Source organism: Brassica napus, chromosome C3 (genome assembly GCF_020379485.1).
Source record: "Brassica napus cultivar Da-Ae chromosome C3, Da-Ae, whole genome shotgun sequence".
NCBI lineage: Eukaryota > Viridiplantae > Streptophyta > Magnoliopsida > Brassicales > Brassicaceae > Brassica > Brassica napus.
Genome location: NC_063446.1, coordinates 29875839 through 29896971, shown reverse-complemented (window position 1 = coordinate 29896971; position 21133 = coordinate 29875839). Strand labels below are relative to the sequence as shown.

Below are 21133 nucleotides of genomic sequence, written 5' to 3'. Positions count from 1 at the left end.
TATCATATTTTTTATCTATTATATAATTATAATCAATCATATTAAAAGAAAATTATTATATTGAACTAAATATGGTAAACTTATATCAAATTAATAATTTTATATATAATTTATTTTCATAATTATAAATATTTATGTTCAAAAATATAATACATTGGTAAGACGGGTCATCATTATCAAACTATATAATACATGTATAGAAATTAACATGTGTTACATTAAAACTAATAATATAAAATATTTGTAACTACTTTAATCATGCTATTTTTTCTTATATATATATATATATGTATATTTTTAAAAAATATTCTAACAAATCTGTTGATAAATATTTTAACAATATTTTAATTTTGAAAAGGTTTATGTAAATATTTTGACTAATTTTGTAATTAGCAATGAACTATTATTATGCATTAATATATATTCAATTATGATTTATAAAATGAAGAATTCTATCCTATTTTTATCTATTTTATAATCATAATCAATCATGTTAAAATAAAATTATTATATTGACAAAAACTGATAAATTATTGATAAATTTATAAATTTCACTTTCAGAAATATAAAATATTCATGTTAAAAATATAATACGATGACATAATGACTTAACATTAGAAAACTATGTAATATATGTATAAATTAAGATATTTCTTTATGCAATAATATATTATCTGAAATAAATAAAAGTAAAAAAATATTGATAAAAGGAAATCCAGTTTTGAAAGGTGCGTCAAAATTTAGCATAAATTAAATACAATATAATTTTCAAAATTTTTGTTTTATACATATATTAATTTGTTTAATAACTAAATGCAAATACAATAAGATAAATATACAATAAGAAACAACAAATACATATGACAGTTTTAAACAATTGATTAAATACAAATATAACTATAAAATTATTAAATTATTTTATCTCAAATAGTTATATAAACATTTAAATATATGATTAAATTTTTAAAAATGTATACTACTAATGATCTAAAATAAATATCTACGTTATATAAAAATGAAAACAAACATCCGCGCGGTTGTACGAGTCGAGATCTAGTTGCATTTATAACAAGAACTAATTTTATGATGTTTCTTAATGTAAATATGTTAATGATTAAACGAAGTTTAAACCTAAACTTGGTGCTTTCAAATCTCAACAAGAAACTTAGAAGTTGATTGTTTACAGATTGGTTGGGCTTCCACGTGGGTTACATATTTAAATAATCGCTCTATAATGGGCGGAAGTTTACATATTATTTATTGGGCTTTAGGATAATTAAATAAACCCACTTTATATTTAATCATTGAATTTGTAGGAGAAGAAGATAGTTATGGTTGTGGATGATGACAATTTTTTCTCGTTTTTGGGTCAAACGTTGATTAAAGATGGCTATATGAATAATGAACTCATATATAAAAGTCAAAAGGCTATTCGTGTATGGACGAATTGGGAGAAAGAAAAATCTATGGTTGAAAAAACACGAATATATATAATGGTTAGAAATAATGAGTCTAATAAACAAGTCTTTTTCTTCTTATCCTAGTCCTTTTGTGTTGTAACAACAAGTCAAACTAGAACAATACCGGCTAGCAGTTGCCAGTTGGTATTTTTTAAAATGATGATATAGAGAAATAAAAAGAATTATGTTTATAAAAGACAAAGAAAAACAGAGCTATAAATTATAAATGGCTATGGTCGATATAAAATCAAAAGTGGAAGGGTAGATGGTAATGGGGACATGATTACTAATGCCCGACTTGATCATCATGCACACTGCTGCTTTAAGTTTAAAGTTGATCCAATCTTATTCTAAAGGATGCTTAGAGCATCTGCATCAGTGAACCCCGTAAAAAGGGTTCACAAAGTATTTTTTATTATTTTGTTTTCTATTTGATTTTTGTTTTAAAAAAAAAAAATTAATTAATCGGATCAATCGCGGGCCACCACGTGCCGTGGGGTCCGCGTTACAGTGATGATCCGAGTTCAGTGCAATGACTCTTTAGGAGATAGGTTCACTTCTTTTGTTTATTTTAATATATTTTTTTTTTCGAAAACTGTGTAAACTCTTTCATGAAGTTCACTGATAAAGATGCTCTTATCGTAAACTCCAAATGTTATAAATGATTATAATTAAGCTGTCAGTGTTACAAAAAAAAATTAAGCTGTCTTAATCTTTGCCTAAAAAGTGAAATTTCAATAATGATAATAAACTCGTTCATATCCTGTTTTGTATATTATCCGTCATTAAGCAAGCTATGAACATTTACTGAAGTCTGTATATATGTAAGTGTTAGTAAAAAATGGAAATCGTCTTAATCTCACGTATTGCAAAAAAAAAAAAAAAAAGCAAAGGCTTGAACGTTCATAATCATATATATCTTTGAAGAGTAAAAAGTAATGATAGTATGATTTGCTCTTGTAATAATAACAAAATCAGTTAAGCAAAAAAGATATTAAAGTAATCTATTTAAATTAATAGTTTTCAAATTTTCTTATATACTAAAAAATAAAATTTGATGAAAAATACTATTTTCTGACTTAATTTGTTTGGTAAGTTAAAATTCATTTTAGTGCCTTTAGTCAAAAAAATTGAAATTCATTTTTAATTTAAAATTAATTGATAAAAAATATAAAACTTCAAAGATATTTTTTTTCTGAAATAATTATTTTCTTTTAAATATAGGAGGGGGAGTAATAAAAGAAAGAAGGTGGCGAGATCTCAATTCCCAAGCTAGGCAAAGAAAATAAAGAAGGTCGCGAGGATTAAACAAACGTGCACCGAATCTCTCTCTCTCTTTCTCTCTTCCAATAAAGAAAATTTTCTGATCGATTCCGCCATTGCGCAAGCAGGTTCCGACGACTTCCCGGCGTAGAGCTCTGTTCTTTTGTTCTTCGGAAAGATAACGATTGATGATTTCTAGGTGACACAAAGAGGTCTCTCGCGGCGGATTCTTTTTTTTTTTCTATCGACATGGAATCGGAATATTCTAGCGCCGGCGTAGGGAATCTCGAACCGTCGATCGCGACATGGCATTTCCAGATTGCAGTCTATTTCGCCTTCGGATTCTTCTTCCTGAGGCTCTTCCTCGATAGATTCGTCTTTCAAGTAAGTAATTACGAACAATCTCTCCTTCTTCTTTGTGAAATTGATTACGGAAGCTAGGATCAGAGTAGTAACGAATTCGCGTTTTAATTGCTTTCCTATATGTGATGATGATCGTAGATTATGCTGATGATGATGCATGTATGTATGTATGCGTTTGTTGATTTATAGAAATATATACAGTTTTAAGGAGAAGATTCATGCATCTCTGATGATGATGATGATGCCTTGACAGTTGAAATTCTTGATTTATAGAAATATATATGCAGAGTTTTAATGGAGAAGTATTGTTTGTTGGTTGGTTCATGAATCTTGCAAAGAAATTGGAGAATTGATCACCAATTTTTTTTAAACAGAGGATAGCTGTGTGGCTTTTGAGTACTGGTTCTAAGCCAATTAAAATGAAAGATGCTGCTACTCGTGCAAAGCTCATCAAATGCAAGGAGTCCCTCTGGAAATTGCTCTACTATGGTGCTTGTGAGGTCTTCGTTCTCAATGCCCTTTATCACGAGCCTTGGGCCAGAGATATAAAGCTCTTCTTTCACGGTTGGCCTAATCAAGAGCTCAAGTGAGTCATCATTTAACTCCACATTGAGTTTTCTTGGTGTAGAAAATAGTTGTAGTTTCATGGCAGAGTTCCCTGGAATAACCTTGTTTATTCGTGTTTTTTGTAGGCTTCCAATAAAGCTTTACTATATGTGCCAGTGCGGTTTCTATGTGTATGGTGTTGCTGCCTTGCTTGCATGGGAGACCAGAAGAAAGGACTTTGCTGTTATGATGTCTCACCATGTGATTACTATCATCCTCATTGGCTACTCATACCTAACGGGGTGATAATTACTACCCCAGTTAAAATCTCTTTGCATTTGGATCCTTGCCTTAAGTAACGCACAATATTGCTTTAGTGAAATCATTTGCTAAGCTACAAGTCCATTAAATAAAACAGCTCTCTTTGGTGTGACAAAGTTCCAAATTCTTAACTCAAAACTATTGTGTGTGACAAAGTTCGACTTTTTAACTGGGAGATTAAAATGTATAGTGATTTTATAGAGAAAGCGACCAGTAAGCTCCTAATAGGAAGGGAAACTGATTTTTGTTTCTTCTGCAGTTTTTTCCGGATTGGAGCTATCATCCTAGCCCTTCATGACGCAAGTGACGTTTTTATGGAAACTGCTAAAATTTTCAAGTACTCTGAAAAGGAATTTGGAGCAAGTGTGTGTTTTGCACTTTTTGCTGTCTCCTGGCTTTTGCTACGGCTGATATACTTTCCATTTTGGATCATAAGGGCCACAAGGTATCCACACTTTATTCTTTATTCTTACTTCTTAGTAGATGTAACTTTTATTTATTGTCACTGCTTTATCTGACATTCGTACACCTTTTTCGTTAAAGCATTGAACTCCTGGATTATTTGGACATGACATCAACTGAAGGCACCGTCATGTACTATTCTTTCAACACAATGTTACTGATGCTTCTTGTTTTCCACATATACTGGTGGTATCTCATCTGCGCCATGATCGTAAGACTACTTAAAAACAGAGGAAAAGTTGGAGAAGACATAAGATCCGGTAAGCCTTTTTGTATTTTTGTTTAAATTCGATTTTGAAATAGATCTTTCATATGACTTATTCACTTACTTGCAAAGCCGCAAACTATTAGGCTCTTCGGTGTTGTATGTTATGTTGGCTGTGTAGTGTTGGGGATCCGTTATAACTTTTCTTTGTTCTTTTGTTCTTGTGAATGGCAGATTCAGAGGATGATGATTAGGCTTTGCGAGCATGACAGATACGGAAACATGTTTCCACTTCCCCAACCAAACCATTACTTGCTGATGAATTTGTTCTAAGCGTGATTACCTTACTGACAAGAGTTGGAGGTTAAAAAAGAAAGGTTATAGTTTTTTTGTTCAGTTTTGTATTGGTCGAGTCCATATGGACGTTATAAGACTGCATATTCTCTTTGACAAATATAAGGAAAAAAACAGAAGCTCAGGTTTCTTGTGTTGTTCTATGCTGTATACAACAATGTGGAAGTCACTTTGTAAATGCAATTTATCTTTTGTATTGTTTTCTATACCATATCCTTATTGTGGAGCTCATAAACTATACCAAATGCAATTTTGAACCTCTAGAAAACTGATGCTTGTGCCTTGATGTTCTGCTCTATATAACCTCTGATGTGGCTTTGTACCATTGACGCTGCCTATTGTCATCCAATCCCCCAAAAATGTAGATTCTGATGAATCTAGCTGCTGCGGTCCTTTCGTAACACTCTCTTCTGTCTCTATATCAAGCTGGTTAACACCACTTGAACTGCGGTTTCCCTTGTTTAGCCGTAAGCACCAGCATCCTTGTTTGGGATAATCTAAGCTCAGACACAAAATTCTGATGAACATACTAAACTATGTTTTGAAGGTACCTTCTTAAAACTTAGCTATGTTGTTTCTTTTCCGTGAAGAGTTTTTTGAAACAATAATCCAAACATTATAACAAAGACATACTATGATCAAAAAGAAAAGTGGGTTACAAAACAAAGAAAAACAGTAAATACGTAGTCTTAACATCACATTCCCATCAGATTGTCAGCTGCGTACATCCAAGCACCGTTCCACGACACTTAGTCATCGGAGCTACCTTCCTCCACGCCGGACGATCACTCCCAACCGACAAAACATCCACATCAGACAACGGCTTAATATCCCAATTATGCCTATCAGGTCCAATCACTCCCCCTACAAGCAAAACCTCATCGCTCAAACTCGTCATCGCCATTCCAATCCTCGGCTTAAACTCAGACGCCGACGCAACCATCTTCCACGTATCATCCTCTTCTTGCTTGTACACCACTCCATGGCTCATAACGTAAGGAACATCCTCAACAACAGCCATTGGACCCTGAGGCCAACCATACTCTTTCACAGCCCATCCTAGCTTAACACTCTCAAGAACCTGCACTGACGATAACCCTTTATGCAAAACGTGAACTTTCCCTTTCACAACCAAACCCGAACACGCCGAGTTATGAGTCCTGTGGAGATCAGGAATCGAATCCCACACATCGCTCTCGGGATCATACATCTCAGCTCCAGATATCGATTTACGACACGTGGTGAATCCTCCAGCGACGATGATCTTCCCATCGAGAACACAGCAAGCGAACATAGAACGAGGCACAAGCATCGACGCCCTCTGCGTCCAACGCCTCTTCACAAAGTCGTAGCACCAGACCTCGTCAGTCGCGAACGTGCCGTCGTGATCGCCGGTCAACGGATCAACGGCGTCGCTGCCTCCGCCCAAGACGAAGAGCTTTCCGGCGGCGGTGACGGCTCCGAAATGAGCGAGGTGGCGGATTCTCGAAGGGAGGAGAGGGAGAGTGAGCCAGCGGTTGCAGTTTGGGCTGTAGACTTGCCAGATGTTCTCGGGATCGAAGGCGCAGACGCAGAGGAGATTCTCTGACGATTTCTCTTCGCTGCGGACTTTGAAGAGCTCGTCGCTGCGTATCGCGGATCGCCAGGAGCGGGAGACGAGCTCTAGGTTTGGGTGGTGGTGTAAAGGGACGTGCGCGAGGCAGCGTAGAGCGACTGCGTCTGGGATTCCTTCGAGGAGGCCTGACATTGTTGGTGGATGATCCTGCTGCGAATCTGAAGAACACGAAATTGGAGTTGATGGAATCCGAATGGTGAAATTGAAGGAATCGAGAGAAGAGATTTGACCTGTAAAGTACGATTTGCGGATCGATTTCTCCGATTACGGTCGATACGGCGGTTTTCCGGCGGTGGCGTTGTTTGTTCTCCGGGAAGATTGATTTTTCTTCAGGTTTGGATGATTTCTTAGTGAAAGAGGTTTCTTCGGCGGATATGTTTGAGTCGTCGACAAATGGAATCGGTATCTCGCGTAAGGAATCTTTGGACTGGACCTAAACTAATGGGCCTTTATGGGCCAGGTCGTGACTACTTTCTTTACGCTTAAGCCTTCTTTGTCTTTGGTTGATCTGAGGTGCTACGTTAATACTTAATGCATTCACAAGAATCCAATTTAATCCAATGTGGTGGTCATCTGACGTGCAGAAACAGTCATTGACTTACAGATGTATGTGAACTTGTTGCTTCCAAATGTCATCCGAAATCAGAGGATGGAAGAGACATTGTTCTTTTTTTTGCTAAACCGTAAATTTCATATTAGTCAAAAAATAGATTGTACAAAAGTTCAACCTAATGAAAAACGAACCATCTTCTTGCTTCCTCAGAGTATAGAGGATCTTGTAAGTGCTATTAGAAGATATACAAAATGTTTTACCTAGTCTTGGGCATTCTGTTCTCGGTTCGTTTCTTCGCTTCTTCGGTTCTAGAGGTGTAGGATCTGTTCGGGTATTTAAAATGTTCGGTTTGGTTTCAGTTCGGTTATTTCAGTTCTTGGTTCGGTTCAGATAACAAAATCGGAACCGGCTTATATCCAAGATAATTTTGGATCCCAATCGGTTCGGTTCGGTTTCAGATTTCAGTTAACTCGGGTTAAAAAGTAAAAAAATCGAGTTTTTGGATTAAGGTTTGGCATAAAATCCGGATAATTCAGATAATTTTAAATATTTTGGATAAAAAATATTCTAGTTAATTGATTTTTGGGCCTTCGGTCTTATAAATAATATTTTCAGATTATATGATTAATTTAAAACTAAATGTAGTTTTTTTTGTTTTGACAACGAACGGCTATTCTATTACTCAAACTTGAGGTGGTCTGGATAACCAGACCGGAAGAGAACAACCAGTAAAACAAAGTTCTCTGTGGAAAGACCTCGTAGTCCTATCTAAAGGATCAGAAATCTGATTTTGCGTTCGTGGAATATGAGTGATCTTGAACTCCGGGAAGCATATCTGCAGAGTCTCTACCCTCTCCAGTTATGTTGCAAACCTTGGCCAAGCATGAGACTCCTTAATCATGGCAATCAGCTCCTTGCAATATGTTCCAAAGCTCTGGCATGTCAAATGTTGAAGCATATTCTCCATTGCCCATTGCAGTGCTTCTACTCTGAATGCAAGACAGACTCTCGTCTAATATAATTTCATGTCACCATAAATTGAATCTTCCTAAAGCTGTCCATCCAAACACATCCACAACCGCTAAACTGTGTTGTAGATGTCCATGACCCATGTAACATGTACATATTACCCAAGTTTAAGACTTGTGGTTCCTAAATAACGTGATCTTGTAGAATTAGAGGCACCATCTCGTTTGCGTTAAACCAAGCTTGACATTCACTCTCTGTATAACGAACTAATTAATGGATCCATGTTTATCCCCTTAAGAGATTGTCATTTCGGACCTACCAAATATACCAGATTATCCAGGGATAAGAATTTCTGTCTAATTTTTTCTCTAGAAAAGATAATCTATATTAGCGAAAATACTCGGCACCGGAAAAATATCCATAATGTAGTTTATATGTATATATATATACACATACTATATTATAGAAATTCGGATATCCATTCGATTCTCGGTTTGATTTCGGTTATTCAGTTTTAGAGATAAGGATCCAAATCCGAACCGAAATTGTTTTTCGGTTTGGTTCTTCGGTTTTGGATAAATGTGCCCAATGTATGTTTGGCCTTCTTGGGGTGAGAATCGTCCACTAATTCTGCTGCTTCTTGGACCTCTATTTCTCGGTTCAACATGGGCCTTCTGGACTTCTTACAATCTTAACTTTTGGCACTAACTACTTGATTTATTTATAAGCAAAACATGTAAACTTTTTTCTTCTTCTAATTTTTGTTATTTTGATTAAATTGTGATTTGGTTTCAAATTCGATCAATAATTATTTATGAAAAGATAAACAAGATTGTGAGTGTTATATGTCTCATTTAATCCGTAAACTCATCCGACAAAATTAAAAAACACCAAGAAAAAAATGTAAGTGTTATAAATTAAGCATTGAAATGATCATCCACTTCTTTACCAAACTCAAGCACTATGATCATCCACTCCTTTACCAACTCAAGCACTATGATCATCTACTCATCAAACACTATGATCACCCACTCATTTACCAAATTAAGCACCATCTTTGTTATTTTATGTATTGTTGTTCACTATAAATACCATCACTCATCTCACTATTTTGTACACCAAAAACAAGAACAAGAGTTTATAATCAAAGAACCATTACATCTTCTTCTTCTTCCTTATAATAAACTCTCTCCCTTATACTAGTGTTATTTGCTTCCTACGGGTATTAAATACGGGTATCAAATTCTACTCTTATTTAAATTTCTCGATACTATAAATTATAAGTTATTTCATAACACGTTATCAGCACGATCACTCTGCGATTCGGTAAAATTTATTTGTATCATTTATACCCTGTTATAATGGTCGGTATACCGCCTCTACTATTATTTATATCATGTTATAATGGCCGGAATACCGCCTATATTATTTACTAGTAATTTAATTTATTTATTGGTCGGCCGAGCCGCCTTATATCCTGTTTATTATTTATTGGTCGGCCGAGCTGCCTTATATCCTGTTTATTATTTATTGGTCGGCCGAGCCGCCGTATAATTTATTTATTATTCTGCATTGATCGGCTGAGCCGTCGCATGATTTATTGTCATATAACATAAATATTTCATTGTCATAATTTTTCACTTTTATGAAATTTTATAGATTTGATTGACCGTTTAATACGATATTTTCGGACTAATTTTTGGTGCACTCGATTTAACCCCAACGGTCACAAAGAATTTTTTTCAAAAATTTCCCCTTTCTCCAACGGTCATGAACAGTAATTTTCATCTATAAATACAACTCATTTTCACTTCATTTCATCATCCAAAACATTTCATCTTCTCTCAAAAATTTCAAATCGCTCTCCTCCGATTTTTCAAGAAAGATGATTCGCGCACTTTTGTTTTTATGTGCCATTTTTATTTGTGTTTCTATTTATGGTTTATTCGATGGAGAATTTACTCCGAGTGAATTTAAGATGATTATCGGTTTAATTTTCTTTACATCGCTTCTCCTTGTAATTGCTTGTATGATTAATGTAAACGGTTTTTAAATTATGAAGTTCATAATAAATGGTTCATTTTAAAATTGCGAAATTCTAAATATATATATATATATATATAGTCATTTTAGACATGATATATATATATATATCAACGCTTGTCTATATGTAAGAATAATAGTTATTTGATGAATTAAATTTTGCTTATTATACTTTAATATGCTTCATGGTTTAATGGTATTAAGGAAACATACTTTATGATTCATGGTCTAACATCATAAAAGAAATTATTTGTAATCGGTTAGTTTTGTGGTCGATTAGTCTTTGGTCTAATATCATAAAAGAATTTGGATTATATGTTGATATTTACTAATGTAATGGCCATGTTTATATGAGCAAAAATTTAAAGTTTTCAGGATTGTGTATTCTCTCGGAAAGATATGTACAAGTTATCAGCCAATTCAGAAACGTGAACAGCTGAAACTTTCATCGCCGATATACTTCTGTTTATAAGATAAGTATTTTTATGCTTTATATACAAGTTTAACAAACTTGATTAGATAAATCAATTTGCATGAAGTTGGCAGTGATATAAATTTGTTCATTAAATTGATTGATAGGTTAAACTTTGTTAAAAAGCATGAGAGTAATAATATAGTCTATATAATAATTACTATGAAAGTTTTATTTATTTTCTGATATAATAAGACACCTTTGTTAATACATATTTATATATATTTGAAATATTTTGATTTTATTACCATTTATATTGAGGATTTTAAGTTTAAAGCTTGACTCTAAAAGATCCATAAGTTTTGGAAGATAATATATATAAAAAAGGTATTATCACCTGAAGTGATTACCTAAAGCTCATTTTGTATTTTGCATTTAAAGATTACAAGACCTGAAGTCGGTAAATAAAGCCAACTATGTTGGATGTTAAGTTTAAAAGTAAAATTTCTTCAAGAAATTGTTTTATGATGCATATATATTGAAAAAATATCTATTGATAAATCACGTCTAGTTGATTATGATTCATTCTCCTGAAGAGAATATGACATTTAAAAACTCATAAATTGTGGTTTTAGACGTGAGCATAAATGAGGTCAAGGTCCAAAGAGTTTCTTTATAGAACTCATACTCTCACTTAAAGTTGAGAAAATAAACATGGTAATAAAGAAAAGAAATTATGAATTCATCTGAAGATGAAAGAAAATTTATTGTGTGTACAATACAAGGTAGTAAAACTTATAGAATGCTTAAAAAGAGGATATATATGATGCTCCAGAAGTATACATAGTATTACTGCACATAAAAATTTAATTTAAAGTTCTTAAGAATGCAATTTAAAGTTCTTAAGGTATTGTATTTTTATAAGTATCAAAAGTTAAAAGGATCTACGAAAAATACATAACCCATGTAGGATATAGTGTTGATTAAGAAAATGAGATACATTCGAGATTGATAAACATGTAGTATTATCATCTCGAGGGGAATAGTTAAAGAATCTCACTTTTTATGATAAGTCAAACATCCAGAAGATTATGTTTACACTAAAACTAAGATTAATGAATTTTTCTCAAAGTAAATCCGTAAGATTTTGAGACACTTATGTTGAGACAATAAGCAAACGAAATGATATATACATTTCAATCAGAAATAATTCTCAAAGCAGTATAAGTATTTTAGAGAAAATATCTACAGCCTCTTATATATTGTACTACACAAAGATTAGTATAATGAAGATAAATGTATAGTAAACTAGAAGTTTACATTTGGCATGAATCAGTTAGACCATTTTGGTTCATTAATAATGCGAATATATACTTAAAGGTCATATGCATAGTCATATAAGAACCAGAAGATTCTTCCGAATGATTTGACATATGTTGCTTACCCATAAGATAAAAGGGTAATATGGTTTTCACCAGCCAAAATAAGATATTGGCATAAATAACGAAGATGTTAGTGGACTGATCACCCACTATGCATTTTTATAATATTGGTGAATTCACTTCTTAAAGTCTTTAACGACTATAGCACATTCACTGAGATAAGTGCTAAACATTTTGAGCAACATTGGATCGCATCAAGCCAATAAATTTTCACTAGTTCTCCCCATCATTGGTATAGAATCAGAAACCAATCATTTTCATCTAAGAATGTTGGATGTTGCTCCGCCACAGAGCTTCAAATGAAGATGTGTTTTCAAATGAGGTTGGAAATATATGTTGGATATAAATCTCTATTGACACTTAAGAATCCAGAGCCATCCCCGAAAACTATAAGTAAGGCTATACATGAATTCTAAAAGTGAGTTAGTACTTCCAACATAAGGGGGAGAAAATAAACAGCTGGAAAAGAAAATAAGTTGAAATGAATTATCATTGATCCTCGGGCTAAACACAATGTGAAATAGAAGTCCAAAAGATAATTCATTTCAAAACTTACTAAAGCAGTTGCCAGACACGACCCATATAAATATAGTGATCAAGTCACATATACCAGCTGTAAATGCTCCAATAAGAATAAATGTTCTACAAGAACAATATCAAACTGCTAGTCACGCCTGCAGGGTGGTAGACAGATTGGTTCCAAAGATAAATCCTCGTAAATGAAAAAGGAGCATATATTGATAATGGTCAAAACGAGGCAATATAGTTTTGTATGATCTCCAGAAGAGAAATTAAACATGACTGACGAAAATTCAGGTACCTGAGACAAATGAAGAGATCTCAATAAGTTATGTCATGTATGAAACAAAATGGAACCGATAAGAAAATTGACGTCGATGATATTATACATGCAAAGTAGCAGTTGATATAATAAATGAGAAAGAGGATCATGAAAGAAAGTCTATTGAAAAGTGTACACAAAGAAATGATTGGCCAAATCAGAAAGATGCAATAGACAAAGATATAAACTTCTTGTGAAATAGAGAAGTATTTGGACCAGTAGTCCATACACTAAAAGGTGTAAAACAAGTGAGATGTAAATGAACCGTTGCACACAAAGAATGATCAATATGAAATTAATTGTGAAGAGACATAATTTCATGTGGTAGATGCAACTAGTTTCAAATTCCTTATAGTCTGGTAATAAAGGAAGAACTTGAATGAAACAATCCACTTGAAAAATGTTAATCCCTGAAAGTATAATCCATGAAGGATTGATGATATCAAAATCATGTTCCCGGGAACTCTGCATATTCGATCGAATTGAAACAAACTATTTTATGGAATATATGAAATATTATAAGGTTAACAAATGTATCCATTTGTATTTATCAAGAGATTATAAATCAATAGAATCATGATTTGAATATAATCAAAACTCCTGAAGAGTTATAGAAAAATTATATTTTGGAAGAAAACTCTTGACAATACTATATTGTTTTATGTATTCTAAACTGGAGATCTAAAACTGAGATGTTATCATAAAGATCCTTAAAGTATTTTATTTAAGACGCTCGTATATGTTTGGTCCTGAAATACCATACGTAAGAGTGTTATTTAAGAAAATTATTAATCTTTTTCATTACTGAAAGATGTAATTTCATATGAAAAGAAAGAAAATCATAATAGTAACTTCTATAGTTACAAATGAATAATTCGTATGTACGAGACGAATTTCTATACGATTATATGTAAGAAATTTGGTTTGAAATCCAAATAGACCAATAAACTATTGTCTAAGTCAAAAGAGAATTATGGACAAGAAGTCTAAAGGCCTAGATATCATAATAGAAATGAATAGAGTTTATTCTCTTAAGCTTAATTCTCTGAAGAGAGTTGATTGGAATGCATATCCTGAAGATATTGTTTCCAGGGAAAGAAATATGATAGTAAGTGTGGTTGTACTCTTTTTCCTTATCATGGTTTTTTTTTTATCCCATTGGGTTTTTCCATGACAAGGTTTTAACGAGGCAACAAAGAACATACAAAAGATAGACAACCAAAGAGAATGTTACAATTTGAGAGATGAAAATCTATCATTGTTCTAAAGGTTCTATGACTACTCATTCGAGGGGGAGCTTACGTAGTTGTACTCTTTTTACTTTTACTACGGTTTTTCCCATTGGGTTTTCCATGACTAGGTTTTTAACGAGGCACCACGTAATACAAGATGGATGATCAAGGGGGAGTGTTATAAATTAAGCATTGAAATGATCATCCACTTCTTTACCAAACTCAAGCACTATGATCATCCACTCCTTTACCAACTCAAGCACTATGATCATCTACTCATCAAACACTATGATCACCCACTCATTTACCAAATTAAGCACCATCTTTGTTATTTTATGTATTGTTGTTCACTATAAATACCATCACTCATCTCACTATTTTGTACACCAAAAACAAGAACAAGAGTTTATAATCAAAGAACCATTACATCTTCTTCTTCTTCCTTATAATAAACTCTCTCCCTTATACTAGTGTTATTTGCTTCCTACGGGTATTAAATACGGATATCAAATTCTACTCTTATTTAAATTTCTCGATACTATAAATTATAAGTTATTTCATAACAGTAAGATATTTTTTGGTCATTATATTGTTTGAGGGTAACAAGTCACATTTGGCTATACGAGAACCACGTTTTGTTTCTTGCAAATCAGAACTTCTTTTGTGTCTTTAGATATTTTTTCTGGTCGTTAATTAAAAAGATTCAGCAAAAATATGACATTTAAAGAAAATAAAGAATATTAATTTTATAAGTAAATATTATGTGTGTTATACAAGAAATGATAACCTTATTAAAATAAAATAATAAAAACTCTTGCCGCTGGGCTTATTAGCATATCATTTTTATTTCGTCTCCGACAGTAGCTGTCTCCGCCGGGTAATATTTTTTCCGGTAGCCATGCTTCGAACTGCCTCTTGCTCAGCTTCTCTCACCTCCGCCTCTCCATTCTTTCGCCACTTCCCTCTCTCTTACTCGTCCCTGTCATCGTCTACAGGCGCTCTCCGTGGCCCCGGCCGCAACCTTCGCCGGGTTGCCCCTCCTGCATCCCCCGGAAGACGTGTCTTTCTCCGACGTGGGTTGAGGGTTCCCTCCGCCGCAGTTCGCCGTGTCAATAGGCAACTCTCTCGCCTCTATGTTCGCGCCGTCGCCACACAACCCGCACCATCTTATCCTGGTAAAGATTCTCACTTCGTGCTCAGTTTTATCGTTGGATGGTTTAGTCGATGATGGTGAACTAGCCTGTTTTGTGTGTTTTGTCTCACTTGTGAAATTAAAGGTTTCTCCTTTGTGATAGGTAGCTAATCGTAGATTTGTGTATGTTTTAAATTTTTTTGTTTGTTTGTTGGAATTCAGATGTAGGCCAAGATGAGGCTGAGAAGCTCGGATTTGAAAAAGTCTCTGAAGAGTTTATCTCAGAGTGTAAATCAAAAGCGACTCTTTTCAAACACAAGAAAACTGGTTGTGAGGTGATGTCTGTGTCTAATGAGGATGAGAACAAGGTGTTCGGCATTGTTTTAAGGACTCCTCCGTAAGTCTCCTACACAAGCCTTTTTTATATATATAGGTGACTTGAGTACAGTACACCCTCCTTGTCAAAGGGCTCTTAAGTTTGGGATTGTAGATCATAGTTCTCGTTGTTATTGCAGGAAGGATTCAACTGGCATTCCTCACATACTGGAACACAGCGTTCTATGTGGGTCTAGAAAGTACCCTCTCAAAGAGCCATTTGTTGAACTGCTTAAGGGAAGTTTGCATACTTTTTTAAACGCATTCACATATCCTGATAGGACCTGTTACCCTGTTGCTTCCACAAATACAAAGGTACAGTGAGCGAGATATAAAACTACTTTTGTTGTCTTCAAGGAGCTCAGTTTCTTTATCTTTTTTTTTTTTTTTGTTTATGTCTATTGTAGGATTTTTACAATCTTGTGGATGTATATTTGGATGCTGTCTTCTTCCCCAAGTGTGTGGATGACGTTCACACTTTTCAGCAAGAGGGATGGCACTATGAGCTTAATGATCCCTCTGAAGACATCTCTTACAAAGGTTTTATTTTACAAAAAAAAAAAGATGCCACGTGTACATTTTTTCTCCTCTATTCTTTGTCTTAGTATCAATGTTCTCTCTTTGTTTATCTACTACTTCATATACACACTCATAATATCTCACCATTGTTGCTTGATTTCAGGTGTTGTCTTTAATGAGATGAAAGGTGTCTATTCTCAGCCTGATAATATCTTAGGGAGAATTGCTCAACAGGCAAGTTTTGGGTTTTTGTTTACTATATAACTGACATTTCCTCGGTATAGTGGTTCTGATGAATAATACTGTTTTCACTTTGATTAGGCCATATCTCCAGATAATACATACGGTGTCGACAGTGGAGGTGATCCAAAAGATATCCCTAACCTGACATTCGAGGAATTCAAGGTTTGTTAAGAAAATCAGATTATTATACTAGTTGTGATGATATGTATAATTTCTGATGCATATTATATTTCTTCTTTATGGGAAAATTTTAGGAGTTCCACCGTAAGTATTATCACCCAAGCAATGCCCGAATCTGGTTCTATGGAGATGATGATCCACTCCAACGCCTTCGTATCTTGAGTGGTAAAGATTTAATACCTCCTTTAAATCTTTATTAGAAGAAGTCACTCTTATGAATCTTCTCTGCCTTTTCTTATATGTGCAGAATACTTGGACATGTTCGAAGCAAGTCCATCTCGAGACACTTCAAAGATCGAGCCTCAGAAGCTATTCTCTGAGCCTATCAGGATAGTTGAGAAATATCCTGCTGGTCGAGATGGCGACCTCAAGAAGAAGAACATGGTGTGCGTCAACTGGCTGTTGTCTGAGAAGCCCTTGGACTTGGAGACTCAGCTCGCGCTTGGGTTCTTGGATCATCTCATGCTGGGGACTCCTGCTTCGCCGCTGAGAAAAATCTTGTTGGAAAGCGGTTTAGGAGAAGCTCTTGTCAGTAGTGGGATGTCGGACGAGCTTCTGCAGCCACAGTTCAGCGTTGGTATGAAAGGTGTGTCTGAAGATAATGTTCAGAAGGTTGAAGAGTTGATAATGACTACGCTGAAGAAGTTGGCAGAAGAAGGGTTTGAGAGTGATGCTGTGGAGGCGTCTATGAATACTATTGAGTTCTCTCTGAGGGAAAACAATACAGGATCTTTCCCTCGTGGTTTATCTCTTATGCTTCAGTCTATTGCAAAGTGGATATACGATATGGATCCTTTTGAGCCATTGAAGTATACAGAACCATTGAAAGCCCTGAAAGCTAGAATAGCTGAGGAAGGTTCAAAGGCTGTCTTCTCCCCTCTAATAGAGCAGTTTATTTTGAACAACTCGCATCGTGTGACCATTGAGATGCAGGTATCTTTTTTTTCTCATTGCTATCCAATGTCTCTTTAGTTTTGGTGCTAACATGTGGTTCTGTTTTAGCCTGATCCTGAAAAAGCTTCTCAAGAGGAAGCGGAAGAGAAAAGTATCCTGGAAAAGGTTAAAGCAGGTATGACGGAAGAAGATCTTGCGGAGCTAGCGCGTGCTACAGAGGAGCTGAGATTGAAACAAGAGACTCCTGACCCTCCTGAAGCACTTAGATGTGTCCCAAGTTTGAACTTGAGTGACATCCCAAAAGAACCTACTTATGTTCCCACTGAGGTAATGTAATCATTTTGGCTAGCCTTTGCTTTTGTTGAATTTTTACTGATGTGAAGTTTTGAATAATAGGTTGGAGATATTAATGGTGTGAAGGTTTTGAGGCATGACCTTTTCACAAATGATATTGTCTACGCTGAAGTAGTCTTTGATATGGGTTCGCTGAAACATGAGCTTCTTCCACTTGTACCACTTTTCTGGTAATGATTTAAGCTTTCTTGTGATACTATTTTGAGTTTTTTTTAAAGCATAGAATATTTTCTCAAGTGCTTTCTGTGATAGTGAATGCGTTGCTTTGTACTATATTGAGGTTGTAACTCTGATAGAAATTTTTATTTTGACAGTCAATCACTAATGGAGATGGGCACAAAAGATTTGAGTTTTGTGCAACTTAATCAGTTGATTGGAAGGAAAACGGGAGGAATATCAGTGTATCCCCTTACCTCATCTGTGAGGGGCAAGGATGAACCGTGCACCAAAATTATTGTTCGTGGAAAATCGATGGCTGGACGTGCTGATGACCTTTTTAACCTGGTACTTTGTCTTTTAACATCCTTTACTTAAACTTTATCCCTTTTTCTCTAGATTTCTATAAGTTGGGTTATTGAATGTGTAGAGATACTGGTTGGCACTTAGATTCATTTCTTTTTTTATCTTGCTGCAGATGAATTGCTTGTTGCAAGAGGTTCAATTCACAGATCAGCAGCGGTTTAAACAGTTTGTCTCTCAAAGCATAGCGAGGATGGAGGTAAAGTAGTAGAATTTTCCTTTCTCCCTTTTGTATGATTAGTGCAACTTGTAAGTAGTACTGTAAATAAACATCATTTCTCATTCAATGCAGAACCGACTGAGAGGAAGTGGTCATGGAGTTGCTGCGGCGAGGATGGATGCAATGTTGAACGTTGCTGGATGGATGTCTGAACAGATGGGTGGTCTCAGGTTGGTACTTGTTAACAATGTTTTTTTTTCTCTTATAATCTTTTGAGACTTGATTAAGCATCTCTCTTTTCTAGCTATCTTGAATTCTTACGCACACTTGAGAAGAAGGTGGGTGATGACTGGGAAGGGATATCATCTTCCCTTGAGGAGATAAGGAGATCTCTCCTCGCCAAGAATGGCTGCATTGTTAACATGACTGCAGATGGCAAGTCTCTCACCAACATCGAAAAATCTCTTGAGAAGTTTCTAGATTTACTCCCTGAAAGCCCCTCTGGTGGGCTCGTCACTTGGGATGGTAGACTCCCTCTGAGAAACGAAGCCATTGTGATACCAACCCAGGTACAAAAAAAAGGAGGATTACTTATAGATTAAATGTGTTTTGGGTTCTTACTTTCATACTCTCTCTTTGCAGGTAAACTATGTTGGCAAAGCTGGCAACATATACAGCACAGGGTATGAGCTAGATGGAAGTGCATATGTTATATCAAAGCATATTAGCAACACTTGGTTATGGGATCGTGTTCGTGTTAGTGGTGGTGCATATGGAGGTTTCTGTGATTTCGATTCGCATTCAGGTTAAAAAGAACTGTTTTTTACTTTTTGTTCTGACAACAATGTTGAATCTTAAGTCCTAACACAACGTATTTGTTTCAGGAGTGTTCTCGTTCTTGTCGTACCGTGATCCGAACTTGTTGAAGACACTTGACATATATGATGGAACTGGTGATTTCTTGCGTGGTCTTGATGTGGATCAAGAGACGCTTACCAAAGCTATTATTGGAACCATTGGTGATGTTGATTCGTACCAGTTGCCTGATGCCAAAGGTTATAGCAGGTGAGTGAGTTTAATTTATTTGGCAGCTATTTGAATAAATCATTACGGATTGTGAATCAAAATGTTAAATCTCTTTCAACCAGTTTGATGAGGCATTTACTTGGAGTAACTGATGAAGAACGGCTAAGAAAGCGTGAAGAGATACTAACAACAAGGTTAATTAACAGACATTGTCTCACATTATGTGTAATTAAGAGTTTTGATTTGGTTTTTAATCATATTTTTGTGTTCAACAGTTTGAAGGACTTCAAAGATTTCGCCGAGGCAATAGATGTGGTTAGAGACAATGGTGTAGCGGTGGCTGTGGCATCCGCAGAAGACATTGATGCGGCTAACAATGCACGCTCCAACTTTTTCGAGGTTAAGAAAGCTCTCTAAGCTGAGAACTCTTACACTTGATATGATTTAAAATCTCATTAGATTTTGATCTTGCTTTCTCTACTGGAGTGTCTTTGCTATGTGAAAATTATTACAGTAAGCATTTGATAAAGTGATACAGTAGAACGACGAGCCGTTTGGTTTTACAAACTAGATTTGATTTAAAGTGGTATATAGTAGAGAGAGAGATAGAGGGAAGATTCCATTAAGTAGAGTATGAAAGTGATTCGATCAGGGTAAGTTTTGTTGTTCACTCCTTGCTTCTCATGTGTCGTCTTCCAAGAGTTGCTTCCTCAATTGAATCAGACAAAATACTCTAGCAAACTCGCTGGTACTTGCCGTATTACCTTGAAAGGTTTAGTTTACGCGGTGGTTGATTGAGAGAGAACATAAAAGTAAGCAGAATATTCAAGCCTTTGCTTAGATTTAGAGTGGATATAGTGGACCTAGTGGTTATACATTACATATCATGCAAGTTAAAGTATCAACCAATGACTTCCTCTCAAGTTCTCAACTGAAAGTATATCTTCTTCTTAACTATTCGGTGTGTCTAGAAATGGTAAGGTGACAGTCAGATTAGAGATGCATAGATTTTTGTTGCTAAGTGTAAAAGAATCTCCCTTAATATTTTGTTGTTAATTAAAATAACTATATGAAATTATTTAAATATATAATTTATATACTTTGAATATATATAAACTAGAAAATGAATTAGTAGTTTATAACTGATGAAAATGAATTGCTAACCAACTATTATGATTTAGTTATTTTAAAATATTCTTATATGTAAGTAATCTTATGATATACTACTATTTACGGTAACATAGAAACTAGAATTAAAAAATATTGGAAAGAAAGGAAGAAATTCGTGCGTATGAAAAAGTTCATATGCTATATTATTTTAATGTACTCCTGACCCGACTAATCGCAGTGTGTGCAAACTCGTTACACACAAATATCAAACGAAACATTCGGACATGATTGTGTTGTTTTACGAGTGTGCATGCATGTCTATATAGTTTTTTTTTTGTCATCTCATGTCTATATAGTTTAATTTACAAATAAAAGTATTCTTATATTTCACTTCTATATCTTCACAGCCCACTAGTATGGTCTATACCTATATTATCGTATATGTTTATTCCTATTAATATTTTCAGTCACCAAAAAATTATTTGAGAAGTTGAATATAATTTTCTAGATATTATTTGATAAATGATGTGCCATATGTTA

General features: G+C 34.7%; 3 protein-coding genes across 4 annotated transcripts; 2 read left to right on the top strand and 1 right to left on the bottom strand.

Moving 5' to 3' along the window:
* The first annotated feature begins 2707 nt into the window (after nucleotides 1–2707).
* LOC106390312 (ceramide synthase LOH2) lies at nucleotides 2708–5170 on the top strand. The gene is made up of 6 exons (XM_013830744.3): nucleotides 2708–3107; nucleotides 3461–3672; nucleotides 3779–3934; nucleotides 4213–4398; nucleotides 4497–4675; nucleotides 4855–5170. The coding sequence occupies exons 1-6, from the start codon at nucleotides 2973–2975 to the stop codon at nucleotides 4872–4874; spliced, it is 888 nt and encodes a 295-aa protein (XP_013686198.1). The 5' UTR covers nucleotides 2708–2972; the 3' UTR covers nucleotides 4875–5170.
* Nucleotides 5171–5526: 356 nt separating this feature from the next.
* LOC106390263 (F-box/kelch-repeat protein SKIP30) lies at nucleotides 5527–7012 on the bottom strand. The gene is made up of 2 exons (XM_013830682.3): nucleotides 6820–7012; nucleotides 5527–6747 (listed from the first exon to the last, which is right to left on the bottom strand). The coding sequence occupies exon 2, from the start codon at nucleotides 6719–6721 to the stop codon at nucleotides 5681–5683; it is 1041 nt and encodes a 346-aa protein (XP_013686136.2). The 5' UTR covers nucleotides 6722–6747; nucleotides 6820–7012; the 3' UTR covers nucleotides 5527–5680.
* A 7858-nt stretch (nucleotides 7013–14870) lies between these two features.
* LOC106396347 (presequence protease 1, chloroplastic/mitochondrial) lies at nucleotides 14871–20053 on the top strand. Of its 2 annotated transcripts, none has more exons than XM_013836716.3 (18): nucleotides 14871–15256; nucleotides 15436–15610; nucleotides 15729–15903; nucleotides 15996–16128; nucleotides 16271–16341; nucleotides 16429–16512; nucleotides 16605–16695; nucleotides 16778–17463; nucleotides 17533–17751; nucleotides 17821–17948; nucleotides 18093–18282; nucleotides 18413–18496; nucleotides 18590–18687; nucleotides 18762–19026; nucleotides 19100–19262; nucleotides 19342–19522; nucleotides 19606–19677; nucleotides 19759–20053. In XM_013836716.3, exons 1-18 carry the CDS (start codon nucleotides 14980–14982, stop codon nucleotides 19898–19900), a joined length of 3234 nt encoding a protein of 1077 aa, XP_013692170.1. In that variant the 5' UTR covers nucleotides 14871–14979; the 3' UTR covers nucleotides 19901–20053. The 2 variants fall into 2 exon arrangements, with proteins under 2 accessions (XP_013692170.1, XP_048609141.1); XM_048753184.1 differs by having other exon boundaries at nucleotides 14886–15256; nucleotides 15996–16161.
* The last annotated feature ends 1080 nt before the right edge of the window (nucleotides 20054–21133 follow it).